Here is a 26,908-nt window from a genome sequence, read left to right on the forward strand (position 1 = left end):
ACTGGCAGAAAGCAAGACAAAATTGTTTGTTTGGGTTTTTTTTGCTATAGTTCTGGGAGTACCAGACTAGTTGCCTGCCAATAAACCTAGGAAGTGCCTCCATTCCCTAACACCTCTCCAAAGACCCTCAGAGAATGCCTTTATGGAATTTAGAAAAAAAACATTTCCACCATTAAATATTGCAGTTTATTCAGACTGAATCTCTTTGTTTTGAGGAAATAAACAGGGATAGGAGATCATTGTTAGGTTTTGGCAACTCTGTTGATAAAAACCAGCATTTATAATGATAAAGAACTGGACAGAATGTAACCAGTGTTCTCTCAAAAATTTAATATCAATCTGAAGGAAGACAATTTTCTTCAAAATAAAATGTGACATAATTATACAGCATGTAAGTTTAAAAGAAACTTATCTTCAACTGCTGCATTAATAAATCCATAGGAATATAAATAATCTGATATAATCACATTTGTAATTTCCAGTCACAGTTTAGCAATTACAAGCAAATACAAGTTATTAAGCTAGAGTAATTTTTTGTCCTGGTCTGAATGTTGAGCCAACTTGTCCTCTCCTCTTCTTGGGATTCTGAAAATTATCATACCTGGAAACAGAACGAAATATTAGGAAATTCTTATGAAATGCCATTGTTTGCATGTGCCTCTTCAGATTAATGCACATTAATGCAACCCAGAACTACAGGTGTTTACGTGTGTTTTTATGGAAATGAAGAGTGCATGCCTCCTCAGACCTGGGGCCTGGAGGAGTTTTCATCCACACATCCTAACTCAGAGAGCTCTCTGCCTTGCTTCCCTGTTTTTTGTTTGTTTTTTTTTAATCTTTACTTTTTGAGGCTGGGGTGAGGGGAAGGTGGGACAAGGAACAGAAGTGGATTGGGTAGTATAAACTCCTGGGAAGGGTATTTAATTCTCCTCCTTTCCTGTCCCTTCCTTATCTCTTTCCTCTGCTGTAAGACCTGTTTATCTATTTACTAGCTGAGGAAGAAATTCCTAACAATCTTCATGTGAGCAGAACATCCCAGTGAAATCACAGAACATCCCAATGCCTGTTTCCAGCTTCTTCACTCTGGTCTTTTTCAAGCCTAAGGAGACACATTCTCCCTGTCTGAGATGATTGCCTTTTCCCAAATGCAGCAGCTGCAAAGACCCCCACCACAGAGAGTCAACACCCAGCAACTAAAAAATAGGAGCTACTACTCAGTGGGAGCAGGAAGGACCTAACTTTGAGTCTCAGAGAACTGGTGCCTTTGCAGTGGTGCAGCTCTGAACATAATACAAGGGTTTTCTGCTTTGTGATTATAATTTCTAGGTCCTACATTAATAAAAACAATAAAAGACAACACACTGGTGAAATATTTAGCACGTAATTTAGAATTCCTGAAAAGAACTGCTGTCAGAGGCTGTTTGACTGCCATTTGCCTCATTAAATAACTATTGTGTTTCTGATGAATAAGAAATGTGAAAAGGCAAAATCTCCACTGAACACACAATTACAAAAAAAATGTTATACTTACAGTTCAGTAAAATTCTTCCAGTCATCTTGGCTAATGGATGGTCTTATACCCTCAAGTGCTGTCATCAGATGGGACTGGGTAATAATTAGAGAGTTCTTGGCAAGCACTGACTGATTAAGGGTGTTGTCCTCCTTGGAAACAGAGCCATGAACAGTGAAAAATTACCACAGAAACAAAGACTTAGTCCCATGAATATCAGTAACTCTAGAACTTCCTCTGCACGTACAGAAAAATGTGTTATAAACCCAATCACAACAAAACCAAAACCAACACATCCCCCTCCCCCTGTGTTATATGAATAACACAGAAACAAATATTTAGTTCTATGAATGTTAACATCTGGCTTATTTCTCCTCAAACTAGGTATCATAATGATTGCTAATTTTGTTTCATTGTATTTAACACTATTGCAGAAATTCTTTATCAAAATACCAGGCAGTATAAGGAAAACAACAGAAGTGTGTTAAGAGTAAATAATTTAAAAAACTGCCATACTCCATTCTTGCTTCTGTGATTTGCTTTGGTAGCATTTATGTCTGTCTTCAGGTGCTCTGGTTGCTGCTCGTGGTTATTTTCCAGGGAATCTTCTTGAGAAGCTGTTCTAAGTATTGAAGGTTGTGGTGGGGCTGTGTCTCTCTGAGTCACGCTGGTAAAGTCATGAGTTATGGAGTTTGGTCCAGACAAACACAAAGAGCTCTGAATTGACCACAAGGAGAAATACATTAACTCATTATGGATCCAAAAAAGCAACTTCACTATTAACATTCAGCCTACAAATTTCACTCAGTATAAGCTTGTCCTCACTGGAAAAATCTCTTCAAAATACATCACATAGGTAACTTTTTGAACAGAAAGTTTAGGTTAATTTGCCACAGTGTTTGGGAAAAAGTACAAGTTTGAAAATAAGGTATTTTACCTTTGGAAAACATCTAAATATTTTTGCAATGGCCTATCTCAAAAAGAATGAAGGTCTACTGAGTCCATTGTTTTATTTACATATGGAAACCAGTGGTTATGAAATCTGGGCAAGTTTATGTAGTTAGCTTTGGAGTGACTCATAATTTAAATATTCATCACCTCCAAATTCTCTGTGTACTTGGTAAGTGTGAACTTTCAAGGTCAGCAACTTTAAGAGATCCTTGTAGCCTTGCTGAAAAACTTTGTTAGAGGAAAACTGAAGTCTCTAAAGAGCCATTAAAGTAACACTATCATCTGTAATGCAAGATAGAACACACAAAAGCATCTTAGAAGTCAATAATTAGTTCTCCAATGTCAATATAAGTTATTTTTGGCTGAAGAATCAGTGTAAGACAGTTTTGAAAACAAGAGTCTAACAACTTTGATAACTAATATATAATAATTCTACAGTGGATCTTGAAAATGAATGTTCTATGGATCACATGCAAACTCTGAAGTCATCTGTTCACCATAAAGAGCTCAGAGGCAGCATGTCCTGTTTTGCTTACCTGGCAGCCAAGTCAGACCAGCTGGCCAGCTGATGGCTGTGCAGGTGCTGAGGAGCCAACCAGCACATCCCTATCTGCTAGTTAGCCAGAGGACATGCTGCTTTCTGTGCCATGTGATACTACAACTGGAATCCTGCTTCTTCAGAGCAATGATGGAAGCTAAGGTTTACTTCTGTTGTTTATACAATTCCATGTTTAGATTATACCATTAATGCACACTTCACTGGAAACTGAAGAATGTTTATTGATTCTTCAGATTATGACTTAATTCTTGAAAGCTGGATGGTCATTGTTTAGTAATAAAATTGAGTTTAAAAAAAACACCACACCAAAAAGTTGAAAACTGTTTTAGTGTTAAACTTGGGAAGGCAACAAGCCATTAGACCAGCCAGTAAGATCTAATATGAATGCAGTTTGCTTGATTGTAAGGTATTAAGCATTACTTGGGAATTCTGATTTTAAAGTGCTTCAAACTTGCAGAGAAGTCCATATTGTGTTATGTCAGATCACATCCTTCCACCTTTTCCCCCACTGTGGACCACAAGCTGTAGGCTGAAGACTGGAGGACAAATATCATAATTGTATTTCTCAAACCATACCATTTGCCTAGTTCAGTCTTTCTGCTTCACAAAAGATAATATTTAGAAAATTCAAAATATGAAGTGAGTAACTTACCAGTTCTGAAGGAGTTCCATTTCCCAGCTCTGATTCATAAGAGCTTCCAAAATAAAGACGATACATGTTGGACCTTGGATCTTCAGGAAGCAAGTCAGACATGTCTAAAGAGATAAGAGATTGCTCTAGCCCTGCATCTCCATCTATGGCCGAATCATCTGAGCCACTGCTGTGGTTTAGAAAAACCATGGAAGAGAGACTGAAGTCACTATCAGAACTAGAACCAAAATCCTGTGACAAAGAACAGAACATTAGAAGAGTTAACTTGTAACTAATTGCAATCTGAAATACATTTTAAAAAAATTGTATACAGTACAAGTGGAATTATCAATTTACATTTGATTATATCATTATCCGGGAGTATATTTCCAAGAAAATCCAATGCCTTTAAGCAGAACTTTCTGTCTTCATGATAGAAAAACAATTTGAGGAGATAATTTTAACATGTTATTTGTTTGCTTTGAACTGTCTCACTCAGTAACAGCAAGTGTTGGGAAACTTCAGGTACATTTTCTACTCTAGAATCATATCATTTCAGCCTCAGCTGTTCCCTCCAGGCAATTTAGTTTCATGTGTAAAGTGCTCTAGGAGATTTTGGTGAGTCTACTTTTACAGTGCCTAATTTCTGTGCTCATCCTTAGCTCATCCTTAGTCAACAAATTTGAAGTGCTGATGTGGAAATCACAGTTGTCGCTTTGGACTGCTGTCTGCAAACCTTTTTGATGGTACACTCCTATCAGAAGAAACATTTCTGAGTACACTGCACCAAATATATGCATATTTATTTATTTGCAATGTATATACATATACTATTGAAGTTCTAATATTTTCTTCCTGCACTTCAGTGGATTGTCTTGTGCATCCCCTAGGGTGGGTGCACACCACTCTGGAGACAACTGCTTTAGACAATGGCCTCCTCTAATGTCAGAATCATCATGTATCCTTAGAACTCCTGACTGATGCTACAAGGGTTGTTAGGAAACACAGGCTGGAGATCCCTCCCAATACTAAGAGTCACACCCTCAGACCCCAAACCTTTTGCAACAGCTGGGGAAAAAGAACCCAAGAGGTCTCCTTGCTTTTGCATCCCTGACCGAGCTCTTCCCTTTGATTTCCACATAGTGGAAGCCATGCCTGCCCCTTTCCAGCTAGAACCAGGAGACAGGCATTAAAAATATGAGAAGTGGCTGAATAGAGGCTAAAAGAGGAAAGGACCTGTTAAGGTCTATACCTACAAGGGGTATAAACCAAGGGTGGGATCCTGTACCTCAGAAGTGCAAGTATTAGCTGGTGCCTGGAAGATGAGCCAGAGCAGGCCACTTCTGAGATCACCATCCTCTTGCCAGTTCTCTCCTGACCTCAGATCAAATTCAATCTGTTGGAAAAAACTCCACAAAACCCAGCAATTTCTTTCTTCCTCCAAAATCCAAAATGTGCCACCTCAAAACTGAATTCACTAGCTGCTCCTAACTCTGAGAGGGATTCCTCCTATTGATCTGCCAGTGATTCCTCATAACCATGATAAACAGATTTGGTTTACATAAATCTGTTTAACATTAAACACCTATCACAAAAAGAAAACCCCTTGTTTTGAAGAAGTAGTTAAACCATTTCGCTACATTATTCTTGCATTTTTCTGTGAACATATGAAGACTTTAATTCTCTGTATACAAATACAGGAAAACTAAATAATATTAAACATAATTTGCTCAAAAACCATGGATAAGATTAACCCTTTCAAACATATCAACATCAAAGTAGAAAGAAAAGAGACTTATTTTATATTAGTTTTCTTTACCTGTGTAAAACCTGAACCCAAATTAGTATGGATGGCCTCCAACTGGGCATTGTACAATAAAGCTTTTAGGTCAGCCCCTGTGAACCACTCCGTTTTTGCTGCCAGACCCTGAAAGTCCACATCATCTGCCAAGGACAGAGAATGACTGAGAGCTTTTAGGATTTCATAGCGTGAATTCTGTAAAAAGGGAGAAAAAAAACACCAGTAAAGCAACCTGTTATTTTCCTTGTCCTGACTGCTACACAGTGCTTTGGCCCTGTCACAAGCAACTTCCTACCTGAGGGAGGACCTTTTTTAAAGAAGATACTGCATTCTAGTAAAAGTAGGTGTGGGACATAATGTACAGTAATCAGTCTTTAAAATATAGGCATACATTTTGTTACATTTTCTTGAAGAGTCTAAGAGAAACTGTACCAAATGCAGTGTACAGAGAAATATATTTTTCTAAATATCTAGTTATTAATTGGGATTTTTATATATGAAAGACATAAAAATATGAAGGTGAATTCTGCTGCTCATATGCCCTTTTGCAAAAAAAAAGTATGACAAAAGTTAAAAACTTTTCTTAATCTGAATGATCATATTTTTAATCAGAAGTTAAAAAATATATATATATATCTGTGTTCTTAAGGCATAGGATCATCTTCTTAATGTGTGTTTCAGAATGAAATTATGTGGTATTTTTAAATGTGCCAACTAATCTGAAAATGAACAGCACTATTTTTTTTCCACATAAAATGGGGGATCAAAGACACATATGGTACAGCCTCAAAGTCCTGATCCAAACCCCACTAAAATCTATGGGTATCATTCCTTTCCTACCTAGTGACACGTATGTCTTTAAAAGAATTTGAATATTCCAAATTAAATGTGGGTAAAGAGCATGGGATCAAGTGGATTCAGAATAAAACTGCTCTGAAAACTTTAGATAATTGCAGAGTTGGACTGGGAATTGCTATGGCTCTTCACTTCAAGAAAATGGCAATTCCTGGACTGTTAATTCAGAGAAAGACACAGAACACGATAAACAATACCCTGCGTCCAATTTCTTGCTACAGGGTATTTTATTTTATTTTATTTTATTTTATTTTATTTTATTTTATATTTTATTTTATTTTATTTTATTATCAGCTATATTCACTGAAGACTGTGGGAAACAGCCTTTTCTTTCCCCAGTTTTATGTGAGCACATTGACACGAAAATTGGTGAATTTAAGTGTTGTATAACTGGAGATGGGCAATCAAGTTCATTTTGACCAGGTTTGAAATGCCACTGAATACAAAGAAAAGGAGAATAAGGAAATAAAACCCATCATTTTTGGGGTTTTTTTTTGTGGTTTGTTTTTTTTTCCTTGACTCTCATGTAAAATGTTTTGTTTCCTCACCTGATCAGGAGGGGGACAGTACAGGCATTTATCCAGTCGACCTGGCCTCAACAAAGCAGGGTCGATCAAATCTGGGCGACTAGTAGCAGCTAGCACATAAACCCCTTAGGAAAGTGCAGAAAAACATCATTAACATCTGCTAAACTTTTGCATGAAAAGGAGCACGCAGATGAATTATTACCTTGTAAGCCTTCCACACCATCCAACTGAGTCAACAGCTGGTTAACCACTCGGTCTGTAACTCCTGTGTTATCGTGACCTCGGCGAGGAGCAATAGAATCAAACTCATCAAAAAAAATGATGCAAGGCTTAGCTGCTTGAGCTCTAAAAGGAAAAAAAAAAAAAAAAAGGCAATACTTACATTCTGTTTAAGTTTGGGTCACAGGTAAAACTGCTGAGAAACATCAAAGGTAATTGCTTTCTGCTTCAGAGAACAGTTACCTTTAATGACAGAACAGAGAATCTGTTTTTTGTAGAAATTAAGAGGTTAAGAAGAATTGAACTGCAATGGAATCACTGCTCATTTTTATGACATACCTTGCACTCCATAATTTCTGAAGTACTCAACTGCCATGTTAATGTACATGGAAGCTCTAAAATCCAGTCACTGCAGATGAAGTAAACTACACTGTAAACTGCACGAGCTTGTTTACAGTAGTGAGCACTGAGGGGCAGTAGGAGCAGATTTGTATAAACAAAACAACTGGCACTGAGGACCTCAATACCAAGTCTAGTATGATGCTATGTAGTGAGTGTTCATCACTAGTTGGAGCACACATGACTGTCTCCTCTTATTTTCCAAGAAGTTTTGTAATGTGAACCAACACTCTGTAAATGGAGAGAACAGGGAATCCAGCCTCAAAAATGCACTCCTGATCGGAGCTGCCATGCTCAGGTCTTAAATAATGATAGTCAAGTTGAACTTGCCAAGATCGGAACATCTGGTTTGACACAAGTAATTATTTCAGATCCTTTTGTGATCTTATGCCACCTCTCTCATAGGACAACAAAATTATTTCTTGGAGGTTCAACCAATAAAATTAATTGATTAACATCACAAATCTTTCCAAGGCCAACCTGTTAAACATATCTCGAACTGCTTGCTCGCTTGATCCAATATATTTGCTGAGCAGTTCTGGTCCCTAAAAAAACCAAAGAAAAACCAGAAAAGAACATTAATTAGATGTTTCTTAGTTTTAATGTGTAATTCAACATCAACATAGATTTCATATAGTGGAGTGAGTTTTCTTGTAACCAAGAGAGTGGCATCTCTGAACAGAAGAGCTGAGAGGTCCAGATAAGCCAAAAGCATCTTTAAAACACTCCAATTTTAATTTTAAAGTAGCAATTTCCCTTTTTCTGCTATAACAGAATGTGTTATAGAGCCACAAGGCAAAAGCTTACGCTGTATTTTGAAAATATGTTTACAATGCATTCTTCAGCTTCACTGTCCAGCAGAGCCAAAATCCAGGGTCTTTTTATAAAAAAAACGGGAAACTAAGAACACTTAATTAAATTGTATAATTCTCTATAGCCAATAATTATACAAAAAATCTCAGTAATAACACTGTGAAGTTCCAGAAGTCAGATGGTGGGATATCTCAGAGACATACCAAATTTTCTTTGGTAATTTGTCTTCACAAGCACATAGTACAGGTGTTACATCAAGCTATTTCATTCAGTTAATAAAATTAATCAATTAATATTTAAAATCTTGCTACCTTAACACTGATGAAATTCATTCCACTTTCTCGAGCAACTGCTCCTGCTAACAGTGTTTTTCCTGTTCCAGGTGCTCCATACAGCAAGACTCCTGATCTCTGTCGTATGGGCAGGTTTGCAAATAATTCTGGATACTGGAAAAGAGTTTCAATGAGACATATTCTAAGATATTAATTATTTTGCAGTGTACTGTAACATCACTGAACAGTGTTGATTTTAGTTTAAACAGAAGGTGTGTAATTTAGTTCATCCACATTGTTGTCACAAGAGGTCATCTGGACTGCTGTTAATTTACTTGGGGCTGAAGCAGGTTCCTAAGTTTCACGGGTTTTTAAAATGCAAACAAGTGGCATTTTTTTACCAAGAGGAAACAGAACAGAATAGGGATGCACTACAGTTTTATCATGTACATATTGGTACTTCTAAATTCCTATTTTAATCACTAACTAATATGATTTAGTTATATAAGTATACAGTAAAAGATTCTGTCCATTATATAGAAAACTGTCCACAATGTCTGAAATTACTGACAGTGTCCAGTCATTTCTCTTAAGACTGAAATGGATGGTTGATCTCAATGCTGGAAGTTTTAAGCAAGGCAGAAAGGCCAAAGTAAAACAGTGGGGGGAATTGATGGATTTGCATCCATCCAAAAGAGAGCATTCCTATAGCAAGAGCACTGCAGAAGATAGCCAGGAACATTATCTTTACAGAGCCTAATCACAAACCTTGCAAGAGAGTGTAGCAAAGATGATGTTAGCAAGACTGCAATATTCTAGAGCAACATGTGACCTGTAGAAAAGCACAAACTAATTAGAAGAGAGAAGAGGAAGGAGAGTTTTCTAGTAGGCAGCTGAAGCCTGGGAAGCCACAAAAGTCACTTAAAATCATACCTACAATCTTTCTCTCAAATAGAGTGTCACACCTTAAAACCATTCTTCCCTACTAACATCATGTACAAAATTCAGGCAGCCTCTTTAAAATAACTGGGTACCTTTGCAGGTAACATGATGGTATCCATGAGTATTTGCTTCACATCTTTTAAGCCACCAATCCTGTCCCACCCAACGTCCTTAGGTTTATGAAGGTTAGCATTTCTCAGAGCTACTGGAGTAAAATCTTTCAGAGCTTTCTGAAAATCCATAGTTGACAGATTCAATTCTGCTAAAAAAATAAAGAAAAAAAAAATCCTGAACAAAAGAAGAACACACAGCTGACCAGCAACAAATTCCTCACAATATGTAGTAGTTAAATACACTTTCAACATAAAACATAAAGACCTGGGTTTTTATTTCTGTATCTATGAAATAAGAGATGTTGTCAACATACCACCATTCTGAAATGCATTCTGGTTGGAAACACAGGCATGAATGGCACGATCAACCAGCATAGTAAAATCTCTAGCAACAAAACCTTCTGTTTCCTTTGCAATACAGTGGAGGTCAAGATCAGAGAACTTCTTTATATCAGAATTCAGTTTCTTTTTTATTATGGAACACAGCATTTCATATCTTTGCTTCTGAAAAACAGAATCGTGTAGCAAGTTTATATCCTAAGTTTACTATTTATATGGATTTCAGAAACTCAAAAAAGTAAATACATACAAGTTACTAAAGCTTCCTTAAATATTTACATCTCCCCAAGCCTTCAGATAAAATCTCAGCAGGCATGAATATAAAACCCCCTAGTTTTTCAGGTGAATTTCAATAAATCCCCAGTTTTACAGCTTCAACTGTGTACCTCACCACTTCTGTTTTAAATCCAACAATAAAAATTAAACAACCCTCCATGCCCCAGATTCCACTGTTTTATATCTGATTTTCCTGTGTCACAGGAAAAGAAACACTTTAATTTTGCTGATATGAGTAGAATGTATTTGAGATGAGAATACATCAGATAATTTGGTATCATTTGAGATCCTAACTTTTCCCATGCTGTCTCAGCCTTATTCATGTATTAGCATTAAAAATGATAAAGGCAGGCTTCCAGGGAGTGGGAGAGAGCTACACTGTATCTAAAGCAAACTCCTCTCCTCCATTTGCCAGCCTGTGACAGAAGACAAGCGGAAAGGAACAACTCGTGTCAAATACAGGAGTTGCTGTGTCTGTTTCATGCCATTTAGGGCACGCAGAGGTACTAAGTGGTGCTTTCTCCTGCAATTAAGTTAACGGTTTATTCTTCCCTCTATCCTTTTTACTTTCTGAATGGACTATAACCAAAAGTCAAGGGACAGAATGAATACAGAAAAGCAAACTAAAACTTTCCCATAAAATTACCGTTCACTATTAGTAACATCCTAGAGACATATTTATTCCTCTGAGCAGTGAAAAAACACACTTAGGTTTATACCTGTAGTGACCTACATGTTTTATCATAGCTGCTCCTCTAGAATCCCCTTACAGGCAGTAAGGAGACATGCATGTCTCACTTAGGTTAGACATGCTTACTTCTTCTATGTTGAACTGAAATGTCCTCTGTATCCACCCTTTTCTTGCCACTGAAGATAAGGAGTGGGGCCAACAGGGAGTTCTCACTGGATTACTTTCATTTTTTTAAACTTTATAATGACAGATGTAAGTTCTGAGTTATTTCAGTATGATGAAAGAACTTCTAAGATTTCCAGATTTTTTCTCATCTTAGGGTGTAACCTATTATTTTTGCAGCTGTTTCAGCACTGTATTTGAAGCTGCAAGGGAGGAAACCAACATTTCAACCCAATTAATAAATACCTGAATTTACCTGATCTGGAGCTTGGATACATTTGAAGCACTGAAAGATGTGAGTTCCCTGAGCTGAAACCAGGGAAGGATGTAGGGAATGTTCAGACTGACTTGTGGCAATCAGTGCAATCAAACTCCCCATGGAAACAACTTCTTTTATCAGATCTTTCAAAACTAAAAACACAGACATTGCTCCATGAATTACAAAATAACAAAAGATTCTGCACTTCATAACAGACATTTCTACTGTACTGGAGAGTAGCATTAGGGCACACAAAATTTAGTATCTTATTTTATAGCTTTTATTTCTATATGCACAGGCTTTTAAAAAAATTAAAATACATAAAATAGGTATACTTATTTTACACTTATTTTTCCATTAATTCTATTAATAAAATGCCATTAGACGTGCTCTTTAAAAGCTAAATTTGTAAAATCACTGACAATGTCTACCACAGCATATTAAATGTGATTTTTTTGTGCACTATGATCCATGTTATAAAAATATTATCCTGTCCATGCAAACAAAAAAGGGGAAGTTATAAGAATAAAAGTAGATGCTAAATCTAGAAAATAAGCAATCAAGAAAAAAAATAATATATGAAAGTCAAAGAAATTATGGATGCAAGGTAGATCTTCAAGGAATACTCTTTAAAACTCTAAACCTCTCTTGTATGCATTTTACCTGTAAAATGTAATAAGAAACATAATTCTGCCAATGCACATTTTTATAAAAGAAATTATAGTAAGATTTTCTTATCTTCAAAAGTAATTTAATTAAAAAAATATGGTAACTTCCTCAAACTAAGCTGAAAAATGGAAAATAATTTTTGCTATGGCTTGAATTCTATAGGAAGAGAGTTGAATACAGCTAAAACCAGAGATATTCATTTTTAAAAATTTAATTTCATTTTGCAACTTATCACTGCCTAGATTTTAGAGAATAAAATGGAACCGTATGCAGGCTGTCAAAGTACAACTGATAATGTTATTTTTACTATCTATGTATTGTTATATTGTAAAATAAAACTGAAGTTCTACAAAGTATACCAAGTAGGATCATAAAGAAGTTAGTATTCAGCTAATAGAAGATGGTTCTAAACATCAGTTAAGTATCACACTGATATATCTCTGTAATTATAATTATGTAAATGATAATATTGATCTTATAAATAATGATCAGTAAATGATGCATTTTTAATCTACGGGCAATTGCAGCATATTTAAGTGCATGAGCAATATAAAAAGGACTGAGAAGCCTCTACCCCTGGCAGTGGTTCTGACAACAGGCACTAACTGCCCTCAGCAGCAGTGGGTTATGTACCATTGGCAACGACTACTCCAAGTCCAGCAGACTGTTCTGATTCATCTAGTGGTCCACAAATGTTCTACATACCATAATTTGTGAATCCCTGCCATGGAATATCACATGGTCCAGAGGCAATAATGACACAGACAGGATAGTAGAATTCAGATGCAAGAAAATCTAAGTTGCAATATATTTTTATCCAGACACAGGAAGCACAGTATTACCATAAGCGAGTCTATTGCTTAGAATTGTTTCAGGGCTGTTTTCATGCTCTGGTGTCAAAGGTACTCCAACAATGTGATCAAGATCATCCATCAAAAGAATGGATGGTTGTCTCCATGCTGCCTCTAAAAAAGCTTCTTCCACATGTTTCCTTACATTTACTAATCTTTTTCCTAAAACAGAAATACAATTTTAATTACAAAATATATCAGGGAAAAAAAAAAATAAATCATCAGACTGACAACATCTTCCTTACAAAATACTAAATGTTGTGATTCATGTAGTTTAACTTTATTCCTATAAATCCAGGTACCAAGATTAAACCAGAGTCAATGGTCAGTAAAGAAAGGAGTCCACATCTTCCATCAAAAAAGTTCTAGAAAGATCCACCTGTCCTAAAATGAGATTAATTACCTTTACTAATCACTATAGAAGCCTACAGATCTCATTTCTAGACAGTTAAAACAGAGCAGTATCAGCAGCACTCTAAATTAGCTATGAACTGACTGGCAGCAGAAAGAGTTTCTCAGAGCAAAAGACTCAGCTCTTTATCAATCTTTCCCTTTTCCTCTGGAGCAAGGAGCTTAGCAGGGACTTAAGCAAAAAGAGTATAGCCAAGCAACATAAGGGCTCTGTAAGAAAACAGCTGAGTATTCTCTGTCTCCATAACACCAAGACTATTTGGGAAAGCCAGTGAACGAAAGAGTAAAAAAAGCTTTTTTTGTTCTCTTCCATCTTCAGTGCAAAACACTTATTTTTGAAGCCAGAAAACCTAGGGATTAATCTCATCGTAATTTGTTATCATAAGTGTTAGATGACTACTGCCAACATACACTAGGTTAGTAAATATGTAATCAGAAATCAGCTTTCAGCTGGTTGTTCAGTCCTTCCTTGGTGCCTGTGTCATCCTCACTGAGTACTACAGGTATCCTTTAACACCTACAGTTTGTCAACACAGCATTTATTCCAGCTAGCACAGCTGAAAAACCACACAGTTCAACTTGCATCTTCTTCCTCTTTTGTAATAACTAGAAATAAGCATAGGAAGCATGGTTTGGATTTGGTGGTGGTATGTGGGACAGGAGCTGATAAAAGTGTGCAATAAGCTATGGCAGGTGTATTTTCATCAGACTGTTAGAGATACTCGTCACACGGCACCAAATATCCTTGCAAAAGCAGTAGTAATACTAGAAAATCATGCAGACTAAATACAATAACTTCATAATTGTGCTGTTTCATCATACAGCAGACATTTGTGATTTTTAAAAGATTACCATACCTCTTAAAGCTTTACAATCAATTACTTCAACATGAGCATCCAGTCTATCAAATGCTTCCTTGCAGATGGCCTTTGCTAAAGTTGACTTTCCACTTCCCTACAAAAAAAAAAGTGTGAGCTAATGTAAATTGACAGAACTATTTCCTTTTGCTCCTGTGGAGTTTCTGTCCCAGTACACACCAGCTAACACGCTGAGAAAGCTGTAGGCACATTGATTTTGTTCCTTACCAAAAAGTATATACATATTCTGTCTTTGTATCACTTGGTAGAGAGCAAAGCCCTACAGTGAAACAAGTATAAACAAACTCAGAGTGGAAAGATCCACTACAGACAGTGCTCTGATTCCACTGAGTTCAGTGTTAAGGCACCTTTGTTTCAGTGGAATATGGTCTGAAATGGATCACCATAAGAGGCAACAGGAAAATAAGAGTATCGACTCCACTGACATTTTGTGCTATAACACAGAAGAAAATACCATATTCTTATCTTCATTCAAGTATTTCAGAAGAAGAGTTAATTATACCATAAACATGAAGTAGAGTTATCCCCTAAGGGAACAAACTGAAATTGCATTGGTAACAACCTTTAAAACTTACATCATAAATATATATTATAAATACATTAAATATATATTGATGAAGTGTGCCTGTAATTGGTATATATATAACAATGTTTTACTGAATGAACTATATTAAGCTAACTGCTCCTTTTCCAGCTTGTCCTTTAATTCTTTGGAATTCACATGGTATCAAAGAAAACAAACAAAAACAGCTTTGCAACTTCAGAAAACAATCTGTGAGGGTTTGCAAGCAAAGAGTAGCACTGAGTACCTTTCCCCCTGTGAGAAGCACCCCTCCACTTCGCAGTCCCACGGCAACAGCAGCCAGCTTTTGAGACAGAGGGCGCCCCAGAAGACTGTGGCTTACATGTTCAAAGCAGGATGTTCCTAATTTGTCCACTCCTCTGCAGAGCAAATAAAACATGAAACGGCCCAGGAGAGCATCAGCACATGCAATCTAAATAGCAATAGTATGCAGTAGGGTGAACACTCAAAGCTGACTGTGGGAAACTGTTCTTCCCCACACATTTCAATTCACTTTTTCAAGAAAAAGCTGAAGACATTTCCATTTGAAGAGACAGAACCTCTATTTTACAGTGGCAACATTGGAGAACACCTTCACAATAGAAGGGTTATCCAGTCACTCTGCATGACCCTAGCATGAGGTACGTCCTAAAAGATAAGAGCCCCATATTTTGGGGCTTCATCTAGTTGAGTGTCTGAGTAACAACCTACTAAGGAATGTAACAAATCAGTAAAACATGGAGCATGTCTGGGTCAGAAAATTTCTCAGCCTTTTCAGAAAAGCAGCACATTGTGCATTTGAAGGCATTCTTGGTCCTAAATCTCTGTGACTCTAGACACACAACAGTGCTCCCTTCAGGTCCACAAACAGCAAGTCTATCCGTTTCGTGTTTCAACTTTAAACAAAAAGTGATGTTACAGGAGAAATGGAATTTTAAAAAAAGAATCCTGGTTTCTAATACTCCTACCCTTGAAACAGGCTTCCTAGAGGTAGTTGATATTCCAAGCCTGTTTAAGAACAGTACAATGTCCTCAATAACATGCTTCTGGTTGGCCCTGAAGTGTTCAGACACTTGGACTAGATGATCACTGTAGGTGCCTTCCAATTGAAATTATTCTATTCTATTCTAACGCTTGCCACACCCCATCCCTACCACAATTCCCCTAGATCAATTCCTATTCCCTCTTCCACCATAATATCCTCAGCTGCCCTTCACAATGCTGATAGCATATTACCACAATACTTGCAGTCTCTTGTGTTTCCTCTGTCCCTACCTTAAGTTTGCTAAACAGTACAGTGTCTTCCCACAGCTTAACATTTAGTTATTGGCTAGGAAAGAGCCATCATGTCTTATGACTAGTTCCAGACTATACCACTGCCACTAGCCAACCAGCAGGTTAATCAAGTAGCTGTTGAGCTTACACTGCACTTTTTACCAGTGGAGACATGGTAAGAATTTCTCTCTGATAAAACTAGGAACTACATTTCTTGAGACCCACACTGTGAAATTTAGTTAAACAAGTAAACTCTGTGGGAAAAGGATCAACAGAGACTGCAACATATTTAAAGTTGTGCTTCATTTGGAAATGCCAGCTAAAAACACTCTCCAACAAACCCAGTATCCCTTCCTGCTACGGAGGTGTGTTTCATACCACTTATAAGCACAGCAAGCAACACTGAACTTTCTTCTGAAACTTAGGCAGTTCTGAGACCTCCCATCCTGTTCTCAGACTCAGTGAACTTTTCAGTACGTAAGTGCCTTTAGTCATGTGAAGTTTTCTATTTGCTTCAGTAAGACTACTCAAGAGAACAAAACTAACGATCTACATACACTAGGATAAGGTCTGAAGCCAAAGAATGCAGTGGTTTTTTTAAGATCTGGCTTAGTTTTCAAAAAATCTGAATTTCCACTATTTTTTTTTTTCTTCTTTTTATTTAATTCCCGTTCCCTCCAATATTTTGTACTATGAAAAGAACTCACCCTAAATCACTTAGTTTCTGGTAAGGAAGGTTCCTTTCTGTGTCACATGTAGGTGGCTGGCTGTCACTATCAGCTTCTCTAGTTAAAGGCGGTAAAAGAACCTGCAACAAAGGAAAGAGTTAGTACCTTTACATTAAATATAACTACAGAAGAAGGGTATGGAAGTGACTAGCCATTTTTGGAATTATGTAAAGAAAATGTTGCATGTATGCTTTGCTCAAGCTTTTATTGCCCTTGAAAAGATGCACTGGTAGAATTGCATTGATACAAGTGTTTCCAAAATACAATCCAGTGTTTACAATGATGAAACAGCCTTTGATTAGATGTTGAGCAAAGTGCTGTTTATACCCATCTGTAATTACTGGTTCCATCACCTGTGTACTCCCCTGTTGTGCTGACATGAGCACTTGTGAGACAAGACAGTGAATCAGATCAGGAATCTGATCTGGGTGAAACGTAATCTGAAAAAACACCTGGATTTTTTAATCCAGAGGAATTCTTTAGCCTAGTTCACTGGAAGCTAGTATGTAAAGTTGAGCAGGCAAACAGGGCTAACAAAGAGGTTCTCAGCTGAAAACAGGCTGGTTGGAGATGCTGACACTGCTATTAAGAAATGCCCTTTGCCCTTTCATCTCTGTACCAGTCACTAGAAAATTTGTAGAAGCCTTCCTGCACTGCTCTGCTGCCAGTAGAAATAAAGCTTGTTTTAATTTTTTTTTAACAGGAATCCTAAATTTTGCAGAAAAATTATCTTCTAAACTGCCAAACAGGACACCTTAACTCTCTGCTAAAATTTAACTATATCAGCTTAAAAATGAAAAAATATGCCATCTCACTGCTCTAACCATAAACCTGGAGTAATGGGCACTGTTTCAACCAGAATTATTAATGGAAACAGTAGTACTAATACTAAAAATAAACACTTAAGTCTCCTCAGAAAACAAAGACTGAGAAACAGAAGGCACAGAAACGATATGAAAGAGAAGGTGGTGTGATCTTGTTAGGTTTGCATGGGGAATATGTCTCATCTTTGTCAGAATAAGCTACTGTTCCTGACAAATACACTGTGAAGTGATTTTACAGTGGTTTAGTATTAAGGGAAAGAACAATTAAGCATAAGGATAGTATGTTCAAACTTGGGACTTTTCTCTGCTCTAATTGTTTTTTCTGAGAGTTTGATATAGGTTATGAAAAGTGACAAGAGTGGCATACTTAGAATCTCATCAATGCCTTAGGCTATGAAAGAACACACAAAGGATGCAGATATAATTTAATGAACAGACTGACATTATTTACTGAAAAAGGAAAAGCAAAATACTTTATATAAAATGTAACAGATTTTTAACCAAATATAACAATTTAGATTACTTGATACCTGATACTATGTGATATTTACTTGTATATTAGTCTTTTTCAGGAAACTGGAACTCAGTATAAAAGTATTCTCAGACTTAATTTCTTCAGTAGGATGTACTACATTAAGAACAAACTCCTCCATTCCTGTAAAAACCCAAGGAACAACGATTAGAATTCCAAATAAATTCATTCAGATTTTACTCCTCACAAGATTAAGCAGATGAGTGTACTTTGAAATCTTATAATTCCAACTGAAAGAGTAAAAAAGGCTAATTATTATTAAAGCATTATAATCATTATAGCATAATTAACATTAAGTTAAATGTTGTATATAGAGATTAAATGGCATATTGCTAAAGTAAATTCTATAATGGACAGTTAAGACAGCTAGAGCACAGGACAGTATAACCCTTACCTTCTTTAACAGACAGATGTATGCACTCCGTGCTTGTCATCATCCATGGGAGATCATCAGTAGCAGAATCCTGCAGCCAAGAACTGAAAGCAGATTTAACATCATCTTCATGTATATCTTCATGCTAAATACGAAAAAAGAGGGACAATATGCAAAACAAGCTGTTAGTAAGTAAAAATGTTTTCTTCCTATGCAAGAGGCATTTGTTTCTCTTATGGTATTAGAGATATCAAAGAAGACACAACAATTTTATTTATGTAGAAAATACTGATTTGCCAACAAACACCATTTCCATCAACTCCCCTAGGGAAAGCACTTGTCTAGCTCTTGCTACATCAACAGTGGATCTTGCACCACCTCTAAAGAATTTATCTTTGGAACACTGATGTGAAGGAAATGAAAAGCTTTTATTCTTCTTTTTCTTACCTATATTGCCAGATACAAGAGCACTACTCAGCTCCTGGGTTTGAAAAAGCATCCAAGATATGCATCAATATTGACCTTAGACTTATTCTGGGTGCTCATTATACACCTCTCTTCCCAGTACACTCCGCTTCCTACCCAAATAAGCCTGGGCTCATCTAGATCAGATGCATCACCAAACAATCTTCCACACGCAGTTTGAGAGATCAAACAACTTACCCCAGATCACCTAGATAAATGGAATAGGAAAAGAAACTGAGTCTGAGTCACATATATCCTGGCTGATTTCCTAACCACAGAAGCATAATTCCTGTCTAAAAAAGAGGGAATCCACCAAGATCATGGAAGCAGTGTTCAGAAAGGAAAATGAAAGTTACTCTCATATTTTTTTCTGTTTGTCCAGTTTCTTCCAAGAACCTAAAAAACTTCAGCTGAGTTAGAGTGAAAGGGAGAAATCTGTATTTAAAATATAACTACTTGGTATGATTTTAGCAAATTATTGACAGAACACTTCTTTTAACTCCAATATTAAAAAATAAAAATAATTTAAAAAATGCAGTTCAACCATTCCTCTGTAGGTAGCAAACAAAAATAGAGTACTGGGGGTAAAGAACAAACCGTGCATAAGTCCTGCTATGATGGGAAGTGCCGTATTTCAAGCTTTGAGGAGCAACTAACATAGGAAATAAACAGCCCAGTGTCTCCTGGAAACAAGCACACAGTACGTTGTGAAGAGGTGTGTCATTCCACAACTACATCTGACAGACGGAGAGCTGGTACTGACTCTGTTCTTACTGTCACAAATGCTCACTCAGAAGACTGAGTATGTCTCACTTACAGGAAAGCAGAGGGATTCAATGACACAACTTCAGAAAACTGCATCTTAGCGGGAAGGGAAAAAACCATTAGCATTAAAAGGAAGTAAAAACCTAAATGGCACATTAAAAACTATAATAATTTTACTGTAATTGTCTTTCTCAGGAAATTCACTGGGCACTGCAGTACTTGAAGAGTATATATAACCATGTCTTCTTCCAGAAGACATAAAATGGGTATTTCCTCTTTAATGCTGATTCTTTTTCTTTTTTGTCTTTATAGGCTTAAAGTTATACGTCTGAAATTTGCAAAGTTTGAACAAATATTAATGTACTGCAGATGAGGGTTTGATGAAACATTATTATCAATTATTGTTGCTATTTTGATAGCAATTGTTTATGTTTAAGACTTAATTAAACAGAAAATGCATCTTTTCCCTACCAATGCCATTTCTCCTTCATGTCAACATCCTTTGTAATAAGAAAGATATCAGAAACGTTCATAATTTGAGAATAACAGAAGACCCTGTCATTTAAAAGGTACTGTATAGCATTTCTCTAACAGCTTCAGGAAATTAGGAGTCAAAATTCAGAAGTTTTTTTCTCCGTCATCTGTAACCTCTGCCAGTTCCTTTAAATAGAAAATTGTTACAGATATAACATGCCAAACTATTTGAAATATTTACCAAGCGCAAAACAAAATTCAATGGCTTGATGTCTACAGTATCATTGATCAAAATACAAAATAATATTACTAGATAAGCCTTGTTTAAGTAGAACATAGCATCTTCTTAATTTAAATTACTTACATAGAGAAAAGAAAAAGCAAGGAATTATTAAAAAAGTAAATTCCTTTAGAATTATGTCACGCATAACATACAATTTCCAAACTATCATCTAACAAACAAAAACAAGTAAGACTTAAGAAAACCCCAACCCTGACCAGAGCAACATAATCAGTTTTCCAATGTACAAACAAACACATGACCAAGAATATCAACTCACTAAGTTGTGTTTGGGTTGCAGTCTGAGAGATACAGGAATTTTAGGTACAGACTCAACTGACTTAATTCGAACTGTCGAATGTATTTCGATGCGTAGTTTTTTTCTCAGACCATCTGGAATCTGAAATATTTAAAATAAAAGCAAAGCAATGAAATATCAGAAAGTAGAACAGTTATTGTATATATAGTACAATGTACATAGTACAACTAACAGAACCTCTAGATTTGCTCATCAGTCTACTTGTTGGTTGCAATCTGCAAGTGAACAAAGGAAAAGGAAACCACAGAACTGATGGGATCAAAATCTTGTTCTCCTGTGCACATTTTTACCCCGTTTCTGAAAGTGCCCACTACAGCTGACCACCTACCAACTTCTTTAAATAAAAAGCAAAAGGTTGAGCAAGAAGAATTGGGAGAAATTCCTAGAACCTCCTAAGAATGCTTTTAGTATAGAAGAAAACCAATTCTACTTTCACTTGCTGATTAAAATTCATTTTAAGCAGGCAGGTAAATATAAATAGGCCATTATACAGATCAACAGAGAGAGAGAATATCCAGTTTTTAAAAAGGAAACTACTTTTCAAATTTTCTGTGTTATTTAAAACGTATATTCAAATGGAAAACTTCTTATAAATATTTATTAAGTCTGAAACATTTTATGGTTGCTGGCATTTTGAAAATTGTTACATTTCCCAATTATTTAGTGGTAAAGATCTTGGTCTCATTCTCAACAACAAAAAAAAAAGTGAATGGTGAGAAGAATATTATGTCAAAATAGTCAAATAGTGATTTGGAGTGCATTTTATCTATTTTTGTTGATCCCACCTGTGCTTCCAGGAAAGAAAGAAGACAAAAAGGCTGTAGTTCTAGCAGAACAAGCTGAAATGGTAGTGTCTGCACACCACTAGCATTTGCACACATATTTGCATTTACCACCTTGCAAAATAGTATGTAAAAACTAAATTAGTTTAAACTATATAAAAGACAATTATTTCAATTTTTTCAAGCTGTATTTTAAAGAGTATACAAAAGGACTCACAAACATCATGTAGCGTTAGGGTATGTGATCCCCTTACTTTACAGTGTGATGACACCTAGAGTCCAAAGCACATTTCAAAGTGCTGATGAAAGGCTCCTCATTGTGCAGTACTGTATGTATGCAAGTATAGATTTCCACATTCTCACAAATACAACAGCTACCATTAGAACGTGGAGAAAGCATGCATTCCCTCCAGAAACACTGAAGAATATCTCCCATTTGGTGTGAAAATGTCAGGGGTGCAGAAACTCCAAGCACACTGTACATCTGGGAGGATGATGGGAAGTAGTGTATTCCATAGTGAGACAGCTTAGCAAAACAGAGCTCCAGTAAATACTATTCGATTCTAGTACACTTGAGAGTTCGACATGAACTGTGTATTACTTAGCCAGTTCCACAACTATCCATTAGAAAATATTATCCAATAAAAAGCCCAAAAGATAGTGTGCTCAAACTGACCCAAACTCTTCCAACATGTAGGGCTTCCCCACTGTGGCCATATTCTATGACACTCTTTAGGTCTTCAAATCCATTCCAAACGATTTGAACCACAGATCCCTCACTGGATGCTTGACTGCTATCGGAGTGAGATTTATTTTTGTCTTGAGTACTGGTCAAATGCTTTTGCTTTTCAATTGGTAGATTTTGCTGTGCTTCTTGATGACGCTGTCTTGGAGAAAGTAGCTCATTAATTTTCCCATAAGATACTACAGGATTTGGATCCAAATCAATGAATTCCAAATTCCATGGAAAAACATGAACAGCACTGTATTTCAGAAAAGCATGAATGGTAGATGCATTCTGCACGCTGGGAGGCTGGGACTGACATACTCTAAAAACAGAATCCATGTGAATTAAGTTCAGCAGCTTGTCTTTAAAGGTGCTCAATTCATCTTTATCACACAAAGTCTTTTGTTTCTCCTCAGATGTATGAGAAAAAACGCTCCCTACGAAATTCCATATATCTGAAAGAACGTTTGAGCCAAATGTCACGTTTGCATCAGGCTTACACTGTTCAAGGACTCCTGGCTTTAAGTAAGGTTGTTTGGCAAAAGGATCCTTTATTGTTTCTTCCTTCTCCATGCTACTTTTCACAAAGCTTTTGAGCAAGATGTCATGTTCCATGGAGGAGGGTGTGCTGGTGATGTTTTCCTCAGGTTCACGCGTTTTGGGACATATAAGCAGCTCTGTGCATGGTTCTAATCTCCCATAGGGGGCTGCTGGCATCAGTGTACCTGAGTATGAACAAAACAGGTCAATGAATGCATCTATTCTTGCAAAACAGCTCACTTGAGGTGCCACAGGAGCCTTCACTGGTTGCTTACCAATTTTGATGTAAACATGAGTGTGCTGTTCAACCCACACAGGAAAGATGGCTTTTGGAAACACTATTCGAATCTGGTCAAGAAGATGTTTTTCAAGGGAAGAAGCATGCAGTTCCTGTGGAGATGTGGTACCATTATCCATTAAATACGGCAAACATTTTTAACATTTGCTTGAAGACAAGAACTCTAATACACCATTTGAAATATAAAACACAACTAAACCCCAACACATTTAGTGTTTCCTTAGGGGCTGAAAAGAAGGGGGCATTGTGCAAAAAACTGCATGTGTCAGAGTCTCTGTCACCTGTAAGAAAAGGATGTTAACAGTGGAAAGGGTTTTATTACCAGAATTTCCCAATCATCTGCTGAGAGTGGTTCCACTTCTACTTGCTGACAGGAGGAGACATGAGAACAGGGTTCAAGAAATACCTGGCAAAAGTAACACCATTTCAAAACATTTACTTTCTTATTTTTCAACACATAAAAGCTCCATCTTTAATTCAACTAGAAAACTGACATCTCCTTCATTATACATTTTTGCTACTTTGAACACACATCTTTTTAATGACACTAGGCAATTCATAAGCAGATGATGGACGCTGAATGGATTGGAAATGGTGTGCATTGTGCATGCCTGGGAACTTCAACACATCGTGAATGGAAGTGAATGTGAAAAGCACAAACACTTCTTCTTGAGATATAACTAAACCTGTCCTCTGAAAGAGATTTATTTCAGGTCAGCTTTTATAAAACTAACAGTTTATTTTAAATTCCTCTAGGTCCACAGTTTGAAGCAAAAGTTGAGAGGAATGTATTTTCCCCAACAAAGCAAATAAAATAACATAGTATTATGAAACACAGCTAGCAGGCAATTCCTGAATCCAAAGTGATGGCAAAACTACCTCATTATTCATGTATTCATTTGATTGTACAGATAATTATTTCCAGGCAACAGGTGAGGTTTTCTTAGCTTTCCTTTGTCAACTCTTTTTCTGTTGAAGGCTATTGATTGCTAGAACTAAAAAGGGCTGAACTAGCAAACTGTAAAGTTCTGCAAATAGAGACATAATTTCTAGAGAAAATATGCTAAAAAAGTAAACAAAATAAGACTTTGTGGCTTTGAGCCACATTCTCTGATGTCTTTATCATGCTGAATAACATTTTCCATGAGAGATGTACATGGATACACTGCACACTAACATTGTGTAGAGTAATATTTTTCTGTTCTTGTTCATTTAAATCTTTACATATTAACCTAAAAAAAAAGCCCTTGGAGGTTGAGATTTAAATAGTCTCATGACAGAAAGCTCTGCCTGTCTCTTGGGGATTTCTTCAACTTCTCTCCAATGAAAACAATTGTTTACAAAAAGTTTAACAGTGTCCATGGGTAAGATATAAATTTAAATACACGGTCAAAGACAGAGGACATCCATGAACACACAGTGAAGGCTGAAAAAAAGGGGTGAAAATGTAAACCCCAAATAAGTCAAACAAGAAGAAATATGCATTAAGTCAGTAATTTCTTTAAAACACCTGCAATTCCAGGCAAAATATTCTTATGAAATAATTCCCAAATTGTTTAATTGCTTGAAAGAATTATTTTCCTAAAATTAATGGCACTGCAGGTAATGGCTCTGACACTGCAACAACATATCCTAACATTATTTAGGTGATTGTTAACGATTTAATGAGCAAATCTTTTAATGTTGGGTCATTTCATGATGGCTAACTTTTCCTATGAGCATGCATAAATAAAGCAACCACCTAAATACATGTAATAAGAAGGTCATAGCTAACTTGTAACTCATTACCTTTTCAGGTACCTTGCAATATACTCTTTATTTACATAAGAAAAAAAAGACTGCATTTCAAACCTGTTCTCCATCTGTAATGCCAAGTTTCTCTGCTAACTGTCTGTTAATCTCTGCAGTATTTTCACCCTGGTGACCTCGATGCCTGATTTCCATCCAGCTCAGGAATACAGGCTGATGACCACAGAATACTTTCACAGCTTGGCCCTGTGAGTATCAAACAAATAAAATGAATTAACATCGAACATGGTAAATAAGATGACTATTAGCCAACTTAAGCTGTGTTTGATTAGAGAGATCAAAGGAATGAAAAATATTTTCTGGTTTTTACATTTCTAATTAATATTCCCTGTACAGCATTTACAACATGTTAATAAAGGGTGTTTCTATTAGCAAGGAATACTCTTAAATTCTGGCAGACTGGCCAACTTCTAATTAATCAACATCTTCTTTAGAGTTCCTCTCCACATTAACTGTCTGCACAGCTTTCAACATAGAATTGCATGTTGGTTTCAACTGTTAAACAGCATTCAGTTTTTATGGAATATTTTTAAGTAAGTAAGGAAAGTAATTCCTCTTCCCTTCTGTACTACAGTCTAGCAAACCAACATCTTACAGAAATGTTTCCCAAATGAGAACAAATGTAAGCATATGCTTAAACTTTGCATGCATTGTAACACCTGCATGGGCTTCAAGAGTGTTTTAATGAGCTGGGGAATACAAACTACACAAGCTCAGACCAAAATTATTTTGTCAATCTGTTTCAGAGCCATTCAGCTATTTTGATTCCAAAGTGGAATCTTTATATGCTCAGTCAGTTTGCAGAAAAAGAGACTATATTCTACATTGTATCATTCAAATGACATTTTCAGTATATTTTTTAAAAATCATTATTTTAATGAAAATAATGATTTTTAAGTGACCAAACCAACATACACTGTGGATATGTCACACATTTACTTGTAAATACAGTGATGTTTTCTTTGTTCTCAACTGCATCCTAATAATTTTAAATCTTACTTGACTTACTGGAAAATTCTGAAAACAGTTTCAGAGATTATCTACAATGGTTCCAAGGCCCTTTTACCGAAGGTATTTAATTCACAGCTCTTCCCTGTATTCAAGCAGCTTCTGTGTGAATAAACATTTTCCTAAGCATCTAAATCTTCACACATCATTGACTTTTGTAGATCATTTTATCACCCACCTACCTAATACCCTCTGCAATTAGATTCAGCTTTTGATTCTATTCAATATTCAGTGTGATCTATTAACGTAATCATTTATCCCCTTTTTACCTTGTTTATTTGAGAGATGGCATTTAATATGTTATTTCTATTGAGATTTTGCAAGTGATCTATTTTCATTTTCCAGATCACACTAAACAAAAGGAGAAGCCCACCAGAACCAGCTATGTACAGAATGACCCTTTTAAGACTCCCAAGCAATGACACTCCTTTTCCCCCTCTCTTGCCAGCAAACCTGTCAGACATCCAGAGACTGTGGTAGAAACAAACCTAACATTTACACTGGTTTCCTTTCAACCTCTTGCAACACCAGCCTCTCTTCTACTACCCCAAAGAACGAAGAGCAAGTTTTTACAAGTCTAGACGATTTCGCTCTCGTGAAACACCCTTTTCAGCCGCGGGGAGCCGGGATGGCAGGTGACCCGGCCCGGGCTTGCCAGGACCCCACGCTGCCGGCAAATCCACGGCTCTCGCGTCCATCGCACGCGGGCTGCGGGCTGCGGGCTGGCTCGGCTCGCATGCAGGTGCCAATGTTACTGACACTCAGGTGCGCTCCCCGTAACACACCCGCGTGCTGGGCAGCCCCGCGCGGCGGGAGCCCTTTCTGGGCAGGAGCAAGTGGGGCGGGACACACGCACCCCGAGAGCCACGGCCTGCCCGGATGTACCACCTGTACCGCGCACCGGAGCCATCGATTACACACGACTCGGTGAACGCCAGCGAGTTACTGTGACAACTGCTACGGACGTGCAGTATTTACGTGTGTAAACCCCACGTGGTGCTGAGGGACGCGGGTGTGTG

At 36.8% G+C, this 26,908-nt stretch overlaps 2 protein-coding genes across 2 annotated transcripts in view; one reads left to right on the forward strand and one right to left on the reverse strand.

Annotated features, from left to right (window-relative positions):
- Positions 1 to 313: 313 nt before the first annotated feature.
- Positions 314 to 25,016, reverse strand: PEX1 (peroxisomal biogenesis factor 1). The gene is made up of 23 exons (XM_010001572.1): positions 24,924 to 25,016; positions 23,395 to 23,478; positions 23,050 to 23,164; positions 22,184 to 22,959; positions 20,687 to 20,806; positions 18,444 to 18,567; positions 18,069 to 18,172; positions 16,673 to 16,773; positions 14,938 to 15,070; positions 14,108 to 14,204; positions 12,831 to 13,001; positions 11,317 to 11,471; positions 9,907 to 10,096; positions 9,572 to 9,741; positions 8,577 to 8,711; positions 7,933 to 7,997; positions 7,037 to 7,179; positions 6,856 to 6,959; positions 5,471 to 5,647; positions 3,673 to 3,903; positions 2,027 to 2,227; positions 1,532 to 1,662; positions 314 to 601 (listed from the first exon to the last, which is right to left on the reverse strand). The coding sequence occupies exons 1-23, from the start codon at positions 25,014 to 25,016 to the stop codon at positions 517 to 519; spliced, it is 3,705 nt and encodes a 1,234-aa protein (XP_009999874.1). The 3' UTR covers positions 314 to 516.
- A 1,501-nt stretch (positions 25,017 to 26,517) lies between these two features.
- RBM48 (RNA binding motif protein 48) overlaps positions 26,518 to 26,908 on the forward strand; it is a 5,407-nt gene continuing 5,016 nt past the window's right edge. The window contains exon 1 of the mRNA XM_010001587.1: positions 26,518 to 26,631. Within this exon, the coding sequence (XP_009999889.1) occupies positions 26,518 to 26,631 (114 nt within the window). The remainder of the gene's footprint in view (positions 26,632 to 26,908) is intronic.

This window comes from Chaetura pelagica, unplaced genomic scaffold (assembly GCF_000747805.2).
Source record: "Chaetura pelagica isolate M959 unplaced genomic scaffold, ChaPel_1.0 scaffold127, whole genome shotgun sequence".
In the NCBI taxonomy this organism is placed as follows: domain Eukaryota; kingdom Metazoa; phylum Chordata; class Aves; order Apodiformes; family Apodidae; genus Chaetura; species Chaetura pelagica.